Genomic DNA, 20,842 nt, shown 5'->3' on the forward strand with positions numbered 1-20,842 from the left:
AGGATGTTCTTCCGAAGTTGTTGATGTTCTTATTGGCAGTCATGTAAGACATCATAGTCTTAGAACTGGTATCTCATGTTCTTTTGCCTCCAGGAGTTTCTAGGACTGGAACATAAGCATTTGTTTAACCAAAATTGTTCCAGACTTTCACCATTTCATTGAATTAAATAGAGAGGGTTAGAAATCAAAGGTGCTGTGTAGAGATACATTGATACTACCAGTTTGCCAAAGACTAAAAATTGTAACTTCTTAGTTTAAAATGAAAGGCTTTAATTTGTTACTTTCTCTATCAAATAGGTCCAATCCCAGAACAATAACACTGGTTGGGGGTGTTAAATAACTAGTAGTGGTTGCTTCGATTAAGATGCGATTTTTAGTTAAGTTCACGAATCATGAATCACGACCATCCTGTTATTCGTCGATTGCCTCGAGCTGGCCCCAATAACGTCTCCTTCATCCTAGCACTGAGATTTTTAAGAAAGTGCTATATTCAAGGCTCTTTAGGAGAATGAGACCCATCATTGTTACTGGTATTTGGCATATTGGGTATGCCACGGGGAGTTTGCCAGACTCTGCCATGTGGGCAGGTTACATTCAGTAGCCTGCCAGTTTGTCCAAAGTAGGAATGAGATAATAAGATGTCATAATAAGATGTCGCACAGCCGCAAATGCTTAACTTTAGTTAAGTTAAGGGAATTAATTTACCTTCATGAAGTAGAGTATAGACCAAACATGATGGCTGCTTACTACCTGTATTGCAAACCATAACACCCAAAAGGATAGAGAGATAGTAAGAAGGATTGTGCCTGCCACAGAGGCAGGAGGTGGAAAGGGGTGGCGGTGGGGAGAGAGGTACTGGGAACATTGGGAGTGGGGAATGGGTATTTGAATATTGTTTGACTGAAATGCAATCGTGAAAGTCCGTAAGTCTGTAAAAATAAATAAAGAATTAATGTGCTACTAAAATATAAAAAAAAGATGTTGGGTCTGTGGTTAGATTTCCAGGATTCAGACAAAATTATGTCCTGGCAATTTCTAATTATGTGACCTTGGATATAATTTTCCTATGCTTCATTTTTCTATCCATATAATATATATAATGCCATAAATTATAATTCCAATTAATATCCTATTTGTCAATAAAATTATGGAACCAAAAATAATTTACCTTCATGGTGACTCTAAGTTGTAAGCATCATGTTACAGATGATGGGAGATACAGAGTGGTTAAATACCTTCTACAGGACACATACTAGCTGATTAATTTATTCCTTCCACAAGCAGTAGCTAAGTACCACACACTTGGAACGTAACAGAACAAAATAAAATATGGCCAAGGAAAACTTTTGTAAAATTAGGAATTTAAAGTCATTATTCTATATCCCTTGAGAAATGAAAGCACAGAGGAGGTGCTTAAAAGGGACAACTATTCTTGGGAAAATACCAAGAGATATTGAATTTTGAATTGTATGTAGTAAAAGCAATCCTATGATACGTTGGGCTTATATTTCTTCTAGATGAGGATGTTCTATGTAGTAGAATTGATCTACAGTTTTTCACAGGTGGTTATCTAAGTAAAAGGAAAAACTGGCAGACATTGGCAGTTGCTTCTCAATTTTCATCTTCTCTCTCTCACAGAAAGGAAATCCCCAATTCTCAACTGAATACATAGAATAAAGACCACACTTTCAACCAGTGGATCCATGAAACTTTAGTAAGTCAATCCATCACTCAACAAGTAGTCACTGCTTATACTTTCTCTGGGTTTGGAAACTTGGGTGAGAACTGATAAGAAGAAACATCAACCCCCAAAGACAGATAAAACTACATATCACCTAATTCAAAGAATAAATTTAAAAATATCAACAACAAAATGCTGTTTCTTTAATATTTTATTTGATACCTTTGAAATACATCATCTATCCTTCAAATAATCTTTTTAGATTTTTTTTTCTAGTTTAAAACTCCATAGACATCACTCCCCTCCTGTAATGATCATTGTGATGTTTCTTTTACCTACCTGAAGATTACAAGACTTCCAGTGAGGGGCAACTCTTGAAAACTTTTAATGTGTCCATTTATAAAAGATGGCCTAGATTTTTTTAATGCGTTAAAGACCCAGTGTTACTTCTTTTAGCTGATAAGCAATGTCCTTTCTTTCTGCAGTGCATAGTCTTATGATAAAATCTTATCTAAATCTGACTGGTATATTCGAATACACACCTGGCACCATAGTCTTTCACCTGTTTCTCTTGGCATAGATTTTTAAAGCAAGATACACCCATTGCTTCATCCTATCTAATTGTATAAAACGCCTCCTCCTAAAAGTGAAGAACTGTTTTTTAAGTTTTAAGAAAGGAAGCAAGAACTACGTTTGCTTCAGAACCATAAATATACCTCCTTTCCAGAGCCAGAAGATACTTAGCAAAGAGGGAGCATGTTTTAGCAGAAACAGAAGACAACTTCTCCACCATACTTCTAACATCTCAAGCCCCATAGAGACTCTTCTTCAAGTTGGTAAGCTCTTTTGCTTCATCTTCAGTGATTTGACTGTTGCTTGTACTCAAAGGGGGAAAATGACCCTATGAATTAGTTCTATTTTTGCTATTCTGAGTCACCTACCTATCCCTGTCTTTTCTTTACCTTCTCCAGGAAATTTCCTGTCTGTACCAAATGAGAGGCCAGTTTCAACTTTTAACTTTGATTTGGAGTTCCAGAGTGGGATATGGAGTCTATTTCAAACAAAACAGAAAATTTGCTACTTGGACTTTCAAGTCTTCTGACCACAGGACCCTAGGCTATACAAGTCCCCAATACTTTAATTTTGGGAAGGATGTGCTAGACAAGTGGTCCCAACTAGAAAAGGTAAAACATGTCTGATAAAATTGAAATATTGAGAAAATCCAACTGGCAAGGTGTCTGTTTTATAACCAAAGAGTTTAAATCCCTGTCTATGTTAGCATTAGAAAGTGAAAATTCATAAAATGACTAAGAAAACAAGCTTCATAGCCAGATAGATCTCTATTTAAATCCTGTCTCTGTCACTAAAATCATTTGAGCTTGAATAAATTACTTATCCTATAGAACCTTAATATTCTTCCTTATTTGCAAAAGAAAATGTTAAAGGCACTTGTTTCACAATATTGTTGAGAGGTTAGGTTAAGATATATGTAAAGAACATGGCATAGGATTTGAAATCTTGCTAGTACTCAAAAAATTTAGTTTTATCATCATGTGTATTATTATAATGTAACTTGTTTCTAATTAACAAAAATTTTCTCAGCACGCCTAGCACAATTTTAGAGGCCAAACACAAAATGTACTTGTTCAGTGCTTTTGTGCTTCTTTTCACAAAAGATAGTAACAGAGTGCTAAAGAGTAAGAGGTAGGAGTCAGAGAAAAGAGGTCTGCATCCAGATAATGAAATTAGAGTGGTTTGGTAAATAGGTGATAGTACTGGATACTAAACAGTGGGAAGAATTTAAGCAATGAGATATGAAGAAACAAGTTCTAGACGTATGAATGGAAACATGACTGTAAGAAATTACAGAAACTACACAGAGATGATTGAGTAAAGGGCCACATAGAATAGTAGTCATTTACTGGGAAAAAAGAGAGGCAGCTGTCCAATTTTGAAAGGCTCTATAAATGAAGGTATGGTTTGGAAAGTAATTGAATGCATCCCTGGGGGTTTTTAAGTGACATGACCAGAGTTGCTGACGCATTATGCAAAGTTACAGAAACTACACAGAGACGATTGAGTAAAGGGCCACATAGAATAGTAGTCATTTATTGGGAAAAAAAGAGAGGCAGCTGTCCAATTTTGAAAGGCTCTATAAATGAAGGTACGGTTTGGAAAGTAATTGAATGCATCCCTGGGGGTTTTTAAGTGACATGACCAGAGTTGCTGACGCATTATGCAAAGTTGGTGGGGAATGAGTCTCGGGAATAAAATGGTACCTCTGATGATACGTCATAGGATGACGTTCACATCATATGGTCGCTTGCAGAAAAAATGCTGTTACTAGCTGCAAAGCTCTTACCTGGCTCTAGAACCCAACAAAAACAGTGTTGAGAAGCAAAGAGATTGATGAAGTGGGGGGTTGTGAAGGGTTATGACTTTTGCATTGTTGTCATTGTTACTAAGTTATGTGAAGAGAAGCAGATGGAGAATATCTACAAGTGCTGCTTTTCTCATCATCATTGTTGTAATAAGGATGTTTAAAATCCTGGGTTCAATTCCTGGCACTTCAAATAGTGCTCAGAACACCAGGAGTGGTCCCTGAGCACAGGGGTAGGAATAAGCCCTGGGCACTGCTGGGTGTGGCCACCCATCTCCTCTTCACCTCCCAAGCAAAAAGAATGGTCAGGTTGTAAAGGGAAAAATAAATGAAGTTAGAAAAGAGGAATGAAGGGGAAGAGGTAAAAAAGAAAGTGAGAGACAGAGGGAGAGAGGAAGAGAGAAGAGAGAACATGTAGGAGGATGGAAGGAATAAGGAAAAGAGAGATTAATCCTCCCTCCCTCTATCATGAAGAGAAGGATGAAGGAAAACCGCCCCTTCACACAGAGAGGAAAATTCATCCAGAAAGGAGATGCTTTCGAAGCCCTGGCATCTTCCTCCCTTCACTAAACTGTATTGGAAAATATATATATTCTTTCTCTAAAATTGCTCCAGTGAAAATTTAAAATTGCAAGGTTTGTTTGGAAGTAGGAATAGAAATAAAAATGGCATAAAAGGGGAGCACTCTCTTTACAATTAGGATGGTATTCTGAGAAGTTCTTTCATTGTCACCAGAGTCTACGTAATCCCTCCAAATGTTGAGCTTTCTCAAGAGAGAGATTCTCTCTAGCATCAGACTTCACATGGCCTGAAACCCGTTGTGAATGTCAGGCCAATTTTTAAAACATTGAATTATTTGCAGCTAATTGAGGATGTTCTGTAACAATACCCCAAGCATATTGGCATTTTTCATAATCTTCATAATCATTCAAGGGTGACAGATCCTCACTCTAACAGATGGGAACCTCCAGTAACCAATGTTCATGCTGACTAATAATGCATATTTTGCATATCACCCTGCCTAGGCTGGACTCAGAGAGCCTTCCCCTGCACTCTGGAAGTTCAATACCAGAGGAGAAGAGGATAAATGGAGTTTTGAGAGAATGACTCATTTCTCCCAGAAGACAGCTAGCATCCTCTCGGATATCTGTGCCCTCAGCTCTGGGGACAGACTGATGCTAATGCTTCCCCTGTCACCAGAAACCTACTGGATTGGACTCGCCTGTATGCGGTTGGGTGAGGCTGGGGAGAAGGGCACCTGGGGTGGAGGCTCCTGCGGGATTCGAGCCCACTTGCTCCCAGAATGCTAAAGAAATGTCCACCCGGTGCCTACACTCATCACAAAGGCTCTAAACAGGCCTTTGTTTAATTCCCAGCTCCAACACTTACCATGGCACAGCGGTAGGGTGTTTGCCTTGAGCTCAGCCAGTCCCGCTGAGCCAGATTCGATTCCTCTACCCCTCTTGGAGAGCCCAGCAAGCTATAGAGAGTATCTTGCCTGCACGGCAAAGCCTGGCAAGCTACTGGTGACGTATTCAATATGCCAAACACAGTAACAAGAAATCTTAAAATGGAGACGTTACTGGGCCCACTTGAGCAAATCGATGAACAATGGGAGGACAGTGCTACAGTGCTACCACTTACCATTGTGGACGCATAAGGACTCTCTGGGCCTCAGTTTATTTGTCTATAAAATATACACAGAAGGAGTGTCCATTTCATGTAGACTGGTTTTTCAAAGACTGAATTATCTGCACATGGTGCTAACCTTATAGGTTACTTAAAATCTTAAAGACACAAAATTCTGTGAGGTACTTGCCTACTTCGGGTTTCAGCTTCCCTAGGTGGGAACTCTAAAGGGCCTTCTACATCCTGTACTAGGGTCCTTGAAGAGTCACCCTAAATGAGCCTGAATCTGGTCCTGGATATGTTTGGGATAGAGCTATTACTGATGGCATCCTGCCCATACCCTCCAACTCACTCATCAATACAGAACCCATGAGCATGAAATGCCTCTATCCTGAGCCCCTTCACATGGGGAGACGCAAAAGTAGATGGAAAGGAGTCCAACCCTTGTCAGTCCTCTGTAGGACAGACGGCTTTATCTCCTGTAATACCTGAATGTCTTCCCTCAGAACACAGGCATGCCTGTTGTTTGGCATTTGGAAGGCTTCTATGAAAATTAAAGCACCACTCGCACAGATCAAACTTCAAACTTACACCATTATTGATTATGTACTAGGGTCCAGTGGATAAACTTTGCCTGATAACAATGCTGTTCATTAAGAGAACCCTCCAATGTGATTCAAAAAGCATGTGTCCTTGATAATTCCAGGTGCGAGGGGCACAAAGAGGAGAGGAAGGGAATGAGCTCTCCCTCGGGTCTACCCAGGATCCCAAACTTGTTATGGTTCCCTATAGACTGTTAACCTAAGAGACAAATGATCCGTGCCCAAGAGAGAACAGTCAGCCTGGCCACTAAAAACCCAATATGAATACACAGAGTGATTTCTGCAATTATGCAGTTATGCCCATGTCCAACATAGACCTTACAGGTACCAGTTAAAAGTATGTGTGTGTGGAGGGATGTTGGCAAAAAAAGGTGTTTGCATTTATGATAATTAAGGTAATTTATTGATGGTGCATGGATACACAAGAGCAAACTAAATGTCCAGAAAGAGACCCACTTATATATTATGATTCTGGAATATTTCAAATATTTGAAAGAGAGTATGGTTGCTATAAATTATCAGAATATAATTGTTTGGAAACCTAAACATACATAGTTCTGTCCCAAATCGCAAATAAAGCAAGTTTCAGATGGACCATAAACACTTAGAAATATTTTCCAAAGACACAAAACTATTGAAAAAAATACAAATAGATGTACAATCTTAGGGAAGACCAATACCCAAACAATGAGGAAAAATTAATGTTTTTACATTTCATAAACTTTATGCTATTCTGTTAATCGAAGCAATCACCAAGTTGTACAAGGAGAATCTTATGGTTGATATGGAGAAAAGTGACAGATCAGGATTTATGACACTGTCTCCATTTCTGTGAGGTTTTATTATGTGATTACACATGATGAGCCATTTTGGCAATAATCAGAAAGCTGCAGAGTCATTATTCCAACAATTTATGGACGTTCTGTCAACGATTATGAAATACTTGATGACAAAACTCAATTGGTTTTGAAATTCATTTTCTGTCTCACAAGAAATTTCAACATCATATATCTACAAAAGAAAATGAAGAGAGCTTTTGTTCTAATTTTTTTTTGACTTTTTGAGTCACACCCGGCGATGCACAGGGCTTACTCCTGGCTCTGCACTCAGGAATTGCTCCTGATGGTGCTCAGGGGACCATGTGGGATCTGGGAATCAAACTGGTCGGCTGTGTGCAAGGCAAACCGCTCTGCTATCATGCCATCCCCAAGAGCTCTTGTTCTTTATGTACAGCTTCAGCTACCTTGAATTTTTGTATTTTTCTTAAAACACCACAAATTACATTAGAGGATCAATGCCAAAATAGGGAAACACATGCAGTCTATATGTTTAGTGACTGACTCCCTCAAAAGCAAAGAAAATTATTAGTACAATTTGACATGGCCCTCAAACGCTCCATGGAGAGGCAGGCATTTGAACCATATTGTAGCAAGCTGCAATGTTTTTATATGATGTGGGTTACAGGGTTTCCTAAAATTGTCCAAAGCTAAAGATTTCTTTGATTTCATGAGATGATTATCAGACATTCTTAACAAGGAACTTCTAATTTGTCCTTCAACTTTCATAGCTGATTCAATGTTGCTATTCCAAATCTAGATCCCTGTGACTTTAATTTTGAAACTGAATTTCCATACCATAAAATCCACCACTTAAAGTGTTCAATTCAATGGCTTTCAGTATAGCCATAAAGTTGTGCAATTCTCACCTCCATCTAATACTGAAAGATTTTTATCCCCCTGAGAGGAAGCCCCATAAGTGCACACTCTCCACTCCGGCTCCTGGCATCAACTAATTCACTTATTTAAAAAATTTTGTTTTATTGAATCACTCTGAGATAGAACGTTACAAAGCTGTTCATGGTTAGGTTTTAGCTATACAGTGTTTTAACAGCCATCCCTCTGCCAGAAACTGGTGTCTCCAGTTTTTCTCCCATCACCTGAATCCCCCCTCCCATGCCCCATGTTCTCAAAGAGCATTTTTCTTCTCTTCTCTCTCTCTCTCTCTCTCTCTCTCTCTCTCTCTCTCTCTCTCTCTCTTTCCTCCACCCAACTTCTTTTGGGCATTGTATTGTGCTTTGCAATACAGATACTGAAGGGTAATCATGTTCGTTCCTTTACCTACTTTTAACACTCAGTTCTTATCCACTGTGATCATTTCCAACTATTATTGTCATACTGTTTCTCTTCTCTATCTTATCTACCCTCTGCCCCATACACACTCTGTTCTCTTCTCTATCTTATCTACCCTCTGCCCCAGACACACTTGTGGTAGATTCCAACCATTGACCAGTCCTCCTGGTCCCTGTTTACCCTGGCCTTGGATATTCGTCTTCTACTATATATTTTTATATACCACAAATGAATGTAGTCATTCTATATCTCTTTTTCTCCTTCTAACTCATTTCACTCAGCATGATACTCTCTATGTCCATCCATTTATAGGCAACAATGTACTAGTTATTAAATTAAATTGTTTCTTTAATTGTTTCTTCAATGAATGATGGTTCGCTTTTTATTGAAGCAATATTGCTTTATGACTTAAATTAAAGCACGTATCATTAAAATAATATAAAACAATGATGTAAAATTATGTATACCATATAAGAATACTATGTAGTATATAGTATACTATTTTTATACTATATGCATAATTAACATCTACTCTAAGTACTATTTATACTATATAAATATTCCTACTCTATTTTTGAGTTAACCACTGAAAGTCTACTTTTATAGCACAGTGGGTAGGGCATTTTTGCCTTCCCCGCAGCCAACATGGCCGACCCGAGTTTGATTCCTTCGCCCCTCTCGGAGAGCCCCACAAGCTATTGAGAGTATCTCGCGCGCACGGCAAAGCCTGGCAAGCTAACCGTGACGTATTCGATATGCCAAACAGAGTAACAAGTCTCACAGTTGTACTGGGCCTGCTTGAACAAATCGATGAAAACGGGAGGACCGTGACCGTGACCGTGATCCTTTAAAAGACTATTGACCCCTTTTACCTGATTTACTCTCATGCTCACCTTTTCTTCTTGTATCTGCTAATTGTTGGTACAGTATTAAAATTTTTTAAATTTAGTTCAGCCCTTTTTTGTTTCTTATCTATATGCAACATATGATTGATTTTACGCATTGTTTATTTTTGCCCACCTGACTTTTATCACTAAGCATAAAGCCCACTAGATTCACACATATCACAAATGACAGTATTTCTTTATTTCATTGTGTACACATATATCTTTTTATATATATCTTTTTTGATATGATTATCTGTCAATGGGCTTTTGAATTGTTTTCAATGGGTACTCAAATTGTTATAGACAATTATAAATAATACTGTCATGTGTGTGCATATGTGTGTGTGTAGTGTTTTCTGTACTTTTGTATTTGGGGAGTAAATACTTAAAAATGGATTGTCTATTTTATAAAATTATTTACATTTTTTACTTAAAATTATTTTAAGTGCAGTTTTACATAGTTATGAGACTGATGCGCTACCTACTGCGCTAACAAGGCACCTAGTTGGGCTGGAGCGATAACACAGCGGTAGGGCGTTTGCCTTGCACGCAGTCAACATGGCCGACCCGAGTTCGATTCCTCCGCCCCTCTCGGAGAGCCCGGCAAGCTACCGAGAGTATCTCGCCCGCACGGCAGAGCCTGGCAAGCTCCCCGTGACGTATTCGATATGCCAAACACAGTAACAACAAAGTCTCCAATGGAGACGTAACTGGGCCCACTCGAGCAAATCGACGAACAACGGGAGGGCCTTTACCTTTTACCTTTACCTTTTACATAGTTGTTGTACTAATTTTATTGTAGAATAGTGCATTAGAGTTTCCTTTTCTCCACATCCTCTCCAATACTCGTAATTTTCTTGTCTTTGGGGTAATAAATATTCTCACTAGTGTGAAACAAAATCTCATTGTGGTTTTGATTTCCCTAATAATAAATGATAATGATAATGCACACTAGCAATCTTTATGTCTCCTTCAGAGAAATGTCTATTCACATTCTCTTCCTATTTTGTAATCAAGGTTTATTGTTATTGATATTTGTGAATTACTTACATTCAGTATGATGTGCAAAAATCTTTCCCCATTTAGCCTGACGTGTTTTTATCTTGATGAAATTGTCTTTTATTGTACAGATTTTCAGTCTGATATGGTCCCATTTGTTTATTTTTATTTTATTTCCCTTACTGTTAGCATCAAATACCAAAGAAATCTCCATGGAAAAATCCCTAATACTACTACATCAAGTAGTATTTTGTTTATGTTTCTTCTTATGTACTTTCAGATCTTAAAACCAAGTGTTTAACCCATTTTAAATTTTTTTATATTATGGTACTAGTAGTCTGGTTTCTTTTTCTCTTTTTCTTTTTTTTGTCCTGTTCTTTCTCTTTTCTTTTTTTTTCTTTTGCATGTGCTACCTAATATACTTTATTGAAGAGACTTTCCCTGTTTCCCTTCATGAATTTGGCTCCTTTGTTGTAAATAGCTTACCACTCCCTATGGATTTATTTCTGGGTCTGATTTTGTTGCATTAGTCTGTATGTCTTTCTTTGTTTAACTACTATCTTGTTTTAATTTTTATAAATTTATAGTACAGTTTAAAACTAGGGGCACACAATACCTCAATTTTGTTCACTCTAGATTTTTTTTTACTATATGGGGTCTTTGTATTTTCAAATGAATTTTGTGATTTGGCTTGGCTAGTTAGTTTCACCACTTAGCTGAGAATTCATGAGCATGGTGTTTTTGAGATTCGCTTATATGAATGTTCCATTCTTCTTATGGATAAGCAAGATCCCATTAAAGACTGATAAAATTTATTTTACCCTATACAAGGATATATAAGTGCATGTACCATTTTGTGTATTCATCAGTTCATGGGTATTTATAGATAAGTTCCACTTTGATAGTTATTATACCCAGTGAACGATGGCTATTTTGTGCTGCTACTGCTATTTCAATGTGACAAGCAGAAGACAAAGGTAGAGAGAGAAAAGCCTACACTGGTAAACCAGATACTTTTCCAAAATTAATAGGTCTATAAGAGAGTGTAAAGTATTACTGAAAGACATGCAATGTTATAGTCAGTTGTTCCTGAAATGTCCTCATTCTCCAGGTTTGGCGTCAAGTAAGCATCTGCTTAAAAAAAAAAATTTTAAAAAGGTCAAAAAACAGCCTGGAGCAAACAAGCACAACCAGTATGTGCCACTTTCATAAAATCTCAGTAAGTGTTATAGATGTTATCAAGCAGATTCAAAATTGAGCTACATTTCAAAATGTTCATGGTCAGACACTTAAAACATGTAAACGAAGGACTGTTGAAGGGGAACTAGAGAATAGCAATGCTTGATCTTCTGCTCTCTCTGTTCTTTCCAATGACACTGGGTTGATGGTCCAGCGGAGAGATGAGAACCCAGAGATGATTTTTTAGCAAATTTATCAGTATCTACAGGATAGTTGAGGAACTTTTCTCTGCCTAAGAGAGATAAGGGCCAGGCATGTGACTCACGGTACAGAGCAGGACTGCATACAGAAATGAGATCCCAGATCCCTGGTATCATGTGGTCCCCAAATATCACTGGGAGCGAGAGCACTGAGTTGGGAGTAACTCCTGAGTAGTGCTGGGTATGGTCGAAAAACAAACAAAAGATATAAGTGAAAGCTTTTATGACTTTTTCAGGAATCACCTTCATACCTTGCAGTTTCCAGCTCACATCAGAGGACATTCACTCTCGATTGCGCATGTCCAAGGCCCAGTGCATTGTGGTTAATGAGGCTGTGGCTCCACTTGTGGATTCTTTCATGTCTGACTGCCCTTCAGTAAAGACCAAGATCCTTGTATCAGATAAGAGCTATTACGGGTGGCTGGACTTCAAGAAGTTAATTCGGTGAGTGGGCATTTAAAACAACGTTTTTTTAAAGTCTGACTTGGAAAGCTGGGATGATGTATTTAAAATATTGGTGCAAATTGGTTGTGTGAGAACAGAGAGAAAAATTTGACCGCAGTATCTCATCCTAACACCAGAGAACACCCAACATAAGAATTTCTTGTGTGCCCAATCAGACTCATCTCTTACCTAAAGAATCATAAGGTGAAAGTCTATCAAGGAAAACTGAAAAAAATAATAGCATTCATTTAGGGATCTCAGGTTTTTAAAAGAGACAGCCCAGGTATTAGTGTAAATAATGAATTTGTTTAAGGTGTTTTTTAAGATCCAAAGAAGGTTAGATTGCAAATGCTGTTAACTAAAAATTATGACTGGTTATTGATTATATTCCTTGGAGTTCAATGGCTTTTAGTGAAAATGGCCGAGGCAACCATGACAGAAGAGGCACAGAACACAGCCACAAGAGAGTGCTGCTTCAGTCCAGCTGTTGAAGTGAGTACTGAAGGACATCAGGACTGGTCCTATGAGATCCTGTCTAGCAATGACAGGACTTTAAAGACATTAAAGTCCTGCCGACCTTAATGAGGTCATGTGTGAGTAAGAGGCATCTGAGTCCCTCTTGAAGGAAGCTGGTCCCAATCACCCAAATTTTTTAAGAACTGTAGGGCTTTTTTTTTATTAAAAATTTTTTTAATAGTGAGACATCATGAGGTACAGTTGCAGACTTACACATTTTTGTGCTTGGGTTTCAATTATACAATGATCAAACACCCATCCCTCCACCAGTGCCCATTTCCCACCACCACGGATCCCAGTATCCCTCCCCCCCCCATCCCCTCCATCTCACCCTGCCTCTGTGGCAGGGCATTCCCTTTTGTTCTCTCTCTCTTATTGGGTGTTGTGGTTTGCAAAAGATGCAATGGGTGACAATTATGTTTAGTCTATAGTCTACTTTCCGCATGCTAGGGCTTTTTGTTTGTTTGTTTTGTTTTGTTTGGGGGGCCACACATGGCAGTGCTCAGAGGTTACTTCTGGATCTGCACTCAGGAATCACTCCTGGCTGTGCTTGAGGAGGTGGTGATGATGGTAGAATGGAAGGTGTACTTATCGGTCCCAAGAATCGAACCTGGTTGGTGATATGCAAGGCAAGTTCCCTATCCGCTGTACTAAAATGAAACAGGGCTATGTTCATCACAGGAAAAAGAAAGTCAGTTCTCATCTCTGTCAAGGTCTTTGGTTCCCTGTCTGTTTTCCAAGAATATTTTCAGGAGGAAACAAAGAAGAAAAAAATATCCAAGAGAGAACTTGGTCTTCTCCAGAGAGGAGATATAGCCTAAAATTGTTCTTTGAGAAGGATCTGTAGATGGGCTTGGACTGGATTAATCTGGTCTTCTCAGACCTTTGTTCCTGCAGAATTGCCTCCTGTGGGATCCAGATTTCAGGTTTGCCTTTTCAGTTGTGTCTTGGTTTTATAAAGTTATAACCAAGCCCCAAATATTCCCTTGCACAGCGGGTAGGGCGTTTGCCTTGCAAGTGGTCAACATGGCCAACCCGAGTTCGATTCCTCTGTCCCTCTCGTAGAGCCCGGCAAGCTGCCAAAAGTATCTCGCCCACACGGCAGAGCCTGACAAGTCACCCGTGATGTATTCGATATGCCAAATACAGTAACAAGTGTCACAGTGGAGATGTTACTGGGCCCGCTCCAGCAAATTGATGAACAATGGGAAGACAGTGACAGTGACTATGGAGAAAATATAAAGAACTATTTACTAAATTGCAAGAATTATTTTACAGAAATTAATAGCTTTGCTGCTTTAAAAAATATAGTTAAGGACTGGAGCGATAGTACAACAGATAGTACAATGGCATTTACCTTGCACACAGCCAACCCAGGTTCGATTCCCAGCATCCCAGATGGTCCCCCAAGTACCACCAGTAATAATTCCTGAGTACAGAGCCAGGAGTAACCCCTGAGTATCACCAGGTATTACCCTAAAACCAAACCAAAATAAAATAGCTAATAATTCAACAAAACAGAATCTTAGGCATAAGATGGAGGCCGTTCTTTTTGACTGAGTGACCCTTTTCATAATGGTTAAAGGATTTCAGGAAATAGGGAGTCCCAGTTCCCATTGCTGCTTGAGGGGAAAAAGCAAGATGCGGGGGTTTTGGTTTTTTATTTTGCTTTTTATTTATTTATTTATTTTGGTTTTTATTTTTTTTTATTTTGGTCACTTCTGGCAGGGCCCAAGGGACCATATGGTGCTGGAGATGGAACACTGTGCCTCCGTGTGCATGGGAAGCTCCCTACCCATTGTACTATCTCCCCATCCCCCTAAAAGAAAATCTTATAGAAAAAGAGAACAAAAAACACATTTTTAGGAAGGGTGGGTTGCAGACTTGTAAGTGCCAGAGTGCTAAAAAAAATTATAAAAATCCTATTAGATAAGTCAAAGGCTTCTGAATAGGTGTTAGAACTGCCATTATCCTAGGCTTTTGAGGAAAAAATAAATTAAGAACAACTGTCACTGCCCAGAAAACCTTGATGGTTTTCAATTTTATTATTGTTTAAAACTCTTATTTAGGCACCATGACTTACAAAGCTCTTCACAATACAATGTTCCAAGTCCAATCCCACCATCAGTGTCAATGTCCATCCACCACTTTTTCCCAGTTCCCTCTCTCCCCCCAGCCTGCCTCCTTAATAGCCACCTTGTTAAGTTTGGTTAGTGTTATTTGGATCCCATGCTTTCAGTGTTGTTGCCTCTATAGTTTAGACACAAACATATAGCAAAACTCAACCTCGCTGATGTGCACCAATGTGAAATTTTGAATTTAGTTCTTAATTTCTTTTGGATCAATTTCAAATACTTAAAAAATACATTCCTTGCCAAAGAAGGCAACTAAAAGAATGATATGATACCATATTCACACTCATGGTAGCAAGATATTTGATAATTACAAGTGATGTATGAAAAATATATATTGCAAAAGACATTTCAAAATCAAAATATGGCAACAAGAATAAGATGAACTGCTATGAACCCTCTAGCATTGAGGAAATAACATTAAGCTAAAACTTAAGTGCCAAGAAGTCAGCCTTTTGAAGATCTGTAAGGAGCCTGTTCCTGACAATAGGAGCAGAAAAGTTGAACCTGAAAGGCTGTCACTGAGCCATAAAAGTGACGAGTAAGAAGTGGGAGAAGAGGAAGGTTAAGAACAATGTAGGGGGGCTGGAGCAATAGCACAGCAGATAGGGTGTTTGCCTTGCACGCAGCCAACCCAGGTTCGATTCCCTGCATCCTGTATGGTCCCCAAGCACCGTCAGGAGTAATTCCTGAGTGCAGAGCCAGGAATAACCCCTGTGCATCACCAGGTGTGATCCAAAAATTTTAAAAAAAGAACAAACTAGGGGTGAGAGTTCTTAGGGTCATGTAGGTCATGCGGGGAGTCAGTGAAGGAAACAGTGAAGTCACTGGGAAACAGTGAAGGAAAAGACTGAATGTGGCTTATCTTTTAGAAATACTCACTCTTTGGCTTTCCCCACACATACCCCGGCAGCAAGGTGGCCACCGCCTCAGAGCTTATCGGAAAGCCAGGTATGAGCCGGCAGTGATGGGGCAACTGCAGTCTCATGGGAAGGGGGATGATACCGGCTCGTCCTTCTCGCCCTACTGAGGTCACAAGTTGCCCCCCCCCCAAAGACTTTCTGGCATAAACCTAACACCAGACGCACAGAAACCAATCTCATAATTATCTGGCTCTTTGCAGAAATCCAAAATCGCGGCTGCGTGACATTATATGATTCTCATAACCAGCTATATAAAACAAAGTATTTCACAATGTCTTTTCAGCAATTTTGATTGTGGGGGGGGGGAATTCTAAACAATAATGGTGCATCTTTTGTCAAAATAATGAATGTAATCAATGTAGAGAAGAGTTAGGTAGAAATCATCTGCCTCACAGGCATTTGGAAGGGTGGGGGGGGTATATTGGGGTTCTTGGTGGTGAAAAATAAGTACTGGTGAAGAAAAACGTGTTTGATCATTGTATGACTGAGACTTAAACCTGAAAGCTTAGTAACTTTTCCCACAGTGATTCAATAAATAAATATAAGAAGAAAAATAAATACATAAATAAAATTATGAAAAAAAGTAAGGTGGAGTTCATGCCCAATTCAATCAGCTAATCAGTGGCTAAAAAAATAGCAGTTCTCCTACATAAAGAAAAAAAAGAAATACTCTTTGGGTGCTGGAGCAATAGTACAGCCGTAAGGCATTTTCCTTGCAAGCGACCGACCTGTGTTTGATTCCCAAATGGTCCCCCAAGCACTGCCAGGAGTAGTTCCTGAGTGCAGAGCCAGGAGTAACCCCTGTGCATGTTCTCTGATTTTTCCTACAAGCAATAGGACACTAATGAGGTCTGAAAACAGGAGCACTAAACTTAGTGGGTACCAAAATATTCAGTGGCAGACAAAAATAATATTTAATTTTATAAATGATTTTTTCATTGGTATCAGTGCTGATTCAAGGCACCCACAAGCTACCGACTACAAGAAAAACTAAAGCAGGTCAAGAGATGCGGTTTATTACCATGATTTATCTACCAACTTTGACTTAGGACGTCAGAATATTCCACTTGTTCCACTAATGTGCATGAGAACTGCACCCCAAAGGGTCAACCTTCCACAATCTGGAAAGTGCTGAAACTAGTCATTCCTAATGATGTTAGTTTTGATTAACTTTTGTACAAGGCAAAACAAAAAAAAAAGATAAAAATAATAATATATGAAATTTATGAGACGATTTTAAATAATTTTAAGTTTTCAAATACAAATATTTGTATCAACTTTTAAATGTTCATTTGCACATATTGTACCATATACCAAAAACTTTAAGCAATAAGAGTCTAAATTATATAAATAGACTTAGGACCAGAGAGATTGTTCAATGAGCTTTGAAGGATGAAGACCCAGGTTTGATCTCCTAAACCATGTGGTATTTATGAGCACTGTCAAGGGTGAATCCCTCACATCACTAGGAGTGGCCCCCGAACAAAAAAGAATGAACATATAAATATTTTGTGGTTGTTGATGTTTTTGACTAATTCTCTTCGGGTACTCTTGGCTCTGTTCTCAGAGATTTGCAGTGCCAGGAATCAAATTCAGGTCTCCTGCATGAAAACCTTGAGCTCAATCCAGTGAGCTAACTTTCTAGCTTCTATTCCAGAAATATTTTAATCAGATCATTTGTATATTTTAAAAATTAAAATGAATCGGTTAGACATCTACAACTCTCAAGCTCATTGCCTGTTTGTTTTTTCTTTTGCTTGTTTGTTTGGTATTTATTTCTTTATTTTTTGCTTTTTGGGTCACACCTGGCAATGCACAGGGGTTACTCCTGGCTCATGCACTCAGTAATTACCCCTGGTGGTGCTCAGGGGACCATATAGGATGCTGGGAATCGAACCCAGGTCAGCTGCATGCAAGACAAACGTCTTACCCTCTGTGCTATTATTCCAGTCCCTTATTTGTTATTTTTAACAAACAAATTTTATTGGCACAGGATTAGGATGACCAAGTCGGGCTAGTGCTGCCTGTGCTATGTTGCATGCTTACATTTATTTTAAATTTTGACACGGCCCAGCCGACCTGGGTTCAATTCCTCTGCCCCTCTCGGAGAATCCGAAAAGCTACTGAGAATATCTTGCCCACATGGCAAAACCTGGCAAGCTACCCATGAAGTATTCAATATGCCAAACACAGGAACAACAAGTCTCATAATGGAGACGTTACTGGGCCCGCTCGAGCAAATCAATGAACAACAGGAGGACAGTGCTATACAGTGCTATATTTTTAATGGATTCTTGTGTAGATTTTTACTTTTTTTGGGGGGGGGAGTGGCGGGGAGGGGAATGTCATATCCAGCAGTGCTCAAGGTTACTCCCAGTTCTGCCCTCAGAGGCTGCTCTTGGCAATTGTCAGGGAACCATGTAGTGCCAGAGACTAAATCCAGACCTCCATCATGGAAAAGCCTGTGCTCAACCTGTTAAACTGTCTCTCCAGTCTCAATTAAGTTTTTAAAAATTACATCTGGTGGGGCTGGAGTGATAGCACAGTGGGTAGGGCATTTGTCTTGCATGCAGTCGACACGGGTTCAATTCCCAGCATACCATATGGTCCCCTGAGCACTTCCAGGAGTGATTCCTGAGTGCAAAGCCAGGAATAACTCCTGAGTATCGCCGGGTGTGACCCAAAAAGAAAAAAAATTACGTCTGGGCTAGGGTACAACAGCACAGCGGGTAAAGCATTTGCCTTGCATGCAGCCAACCTGGACAACCCAGGTTTGATTCCTCTGCCCCTCTCGGAGGGTCCGGCAAGCTACCGAGAGTATCTCGCTCACATGGCAAAGCCTGGCAAGCTACTCGTGACATACTTGATATGCCAAACACAGTAACAATTGTCACAATGGAGACATTACTAGGTCCACTTGAGCAAATCAGTGAACAACGGGAGGACAGTACAGTGACAGTGACATCTGGGCTGGAGGGTAGTTTAAAGGATTGGAGAATATGCCTTGCATATGATAGGTTCCAAATTTAACCCAAGTACATCATTCCCACCCCAGCCCCGGTGCACACACAAGAACCACTGAGCCCAAATAGCATTATATCCAGAGTTTTTAACCATGTGGCCTGATTGTCCACATGTCATTGGGAATAGTCTCTAGGACCCCTGAGCATTACTTGGGAAGCACAATTTATTTTAATTTAATTTTTGAAAAAGACTTTTGCTACTAGATTTTTGGAAGCTCATTCAATAACAGCCTCATGCCAGGCCTTTCAGTAGTGAAGAGTGATAGATAAATGATGTACATGTCATCAGAATCATCAGATGTGGCAAAGAGAGGTAAGCAAGCAAATACATATTAAAGAGAATAAAGATTACTATAGATTTTCTGGTTTGAGTCATTGTATGAATAGAGAGCTTTTACTGAGAAAATAAGACTAGAGTATATGCCTCATATATTTCTTATGCACTGAAAATCAATTCAAACCTTGGGGTGGCTAGAGCAATAGTATGATGACTAGGACCTTAACAGCATGCAAGGCAAGCACTCTACTGGGGTTCAATCCTCAGCATCCAAATGGTCCCCCAAACACTGCCAGGAGTAATTCCTGAATGCAGAGCCAGGAGCAACCCCTGAGCGTTGCCAGTTGTGCCCCTTGCCCTGCCCCAGAAAAGGAAAATCAATACAAAGTTTTTAAACAGAATAATGGACAACTGCTTCTCTAAGAAATCATGTATAAATAGTCTTTTCAAAAGCCCAGAATACCAAACCAGGTCCTAACATAACTCTGTAGCACTGTAGCGCTGTCCTCCCGTTGTTCATCAATTTTTTCGAGCAGGCCCAGTAACGTCTCCATTGTGAAACTTGTTACTGTGATTGGCATATTGAATACGTCACAGGTAGCTTGCCAGGCTTTGCTGTGTGGGCAAGATACTCTCGGTAGCTTGCCAGGCTCTCTGAGAAGGGTGGAAGAATCGAACCCTGGTCGGCTGGACCAGCCACGCACAAAGCAAACGCTCTATGGCTGTGCTATATTGCTTCAGCCCAACATAACTCTATTTTAGATAATTCACTGTTACTTCTTTTCTGACTTACAGAGATGCACCTCTAAAGAAGACCTGTGCGGGGACCAAGAGCCAAGATCCAATGGCCATCTTTTTCACCAAAAGGACAACAGGACCTCCCCAAGTAGTTACACATTCCCACTATGGTTTAGGAATGAGATTTAGTCAGGCATCAAGGTACAGTTTTTTTATATCTCTATATATGTCTACAAGTTCTATTCTTAGACAGTGAGGACAGAATTTCATGGGACTGAAGCTAAGACAGAGATTCTTACTCAAACAGGAGGAACTGTCAGCATTTGGCCAGACAATAGTACAATAGCCCTTGTATCATGAAGCAGTCCCAATTAAATCCCTGGCACTGCTAGGAGAGGCCCTGGGTAGAAACAGGATTAGCCCCTAAACATTGCTGGGTATGGTCCCAAAACCTGAAGAAAGGGAAGGAAAGAGGAAAGGAGAGGAAGGGAGAAGTGAAGAGGAGGAGAGGGGAGGGGTGAGGAGTGAAGGGGAAGAAAGAAAAAATACAAGAAAAGAAAAGGAAAGAGAAAAGCCAATATTGAGGAAAAAGAACTGGGACAAAAAGCAGAATGGGAGAGTATACTGGAAAGGATCCAAAGCAAAACACTGTAAGTCGGAAATCTGAGAGTCTGGAGGGGAGGGGAAGAGGAATGGCCTCAGAACCATTACCCAAAGGCGTAGCTCCTCCTCTATTTTACCTCCATGTTATCTCCTCTAATATATATGTTACCTCCTCTCTGTGCTATCAGCACCATAATGGATGTTTTGACCACATTATGTAGTGTTAAACAAAGAGGCAGAGTCACAATTTATGAGGGTCCAGGTCAGCATCTAAGATGAAGATCCCATATAATAATATTTTTAAAAGATCTAAAAGAATACTATACCAACTCTTGGCAAATCCAATAGACTATTTTCCCTCCATTGTTGAAGCTCTTTAGTTGAATACTCACTGAAGTAATTGGTTTGCATTTGCTTTTACTTGCTTTATTTGGGGTTCG

At 39.5% G+C, this 20,842-nt stretch overlaps 1 protein-coding gene across 1 annotated transcript in view; it reads left to right on the forward strand.

Moving 5' to 3' along the window:
• The first annotated feature begins 2,449 nt into the window (after nt 1-2,449).
• Nucleotides 2,450-20,842, forward strand: part of ACSM6 (acyl-CoA synthetase medium chain family member 6) — a 41,929-nt gene continuing 23,536 nt past the window's right edge. Inside the window, exons 1-5 of the mRNA XM_056138802.1 lie at nt 2,450-2,517; nt 2,653-2,865; nt 5,087-5,297; nt 11,983-12,190; nt 19,857-20,000. Coding sequence (XP_055994777.1) covers nt 2,674-2,865; nt 5,087-5,297; nt 11,983-12,190; nt 19,857-20,000 — 755 coding nt within the window. The 5' untranslated portion in view covers nt 2,450-2,517; nt 2,653-2,673. The remainder of the gene's footprint in view (nt 2,518-2,652; nt 2,866-5,086; nt 5,298-11,982; nt 12,191-19,856; nt 20,001-20,842) is intronic.

Source organism: Sorex fumeus, unplaced genomic scaffold (assembly GCF_029834395.1).
Source record: "Sorex fumeus unplaced genomic scaffold, SorFum_2.1 ptg000130l, whole genome shotgun sequence".
Lineage (NCBI taxonomy): Eukaryota > Metazoa > Chordata > Mammalia > Eulipotyphla > Soricidae > Sorex > Sorex fumeus.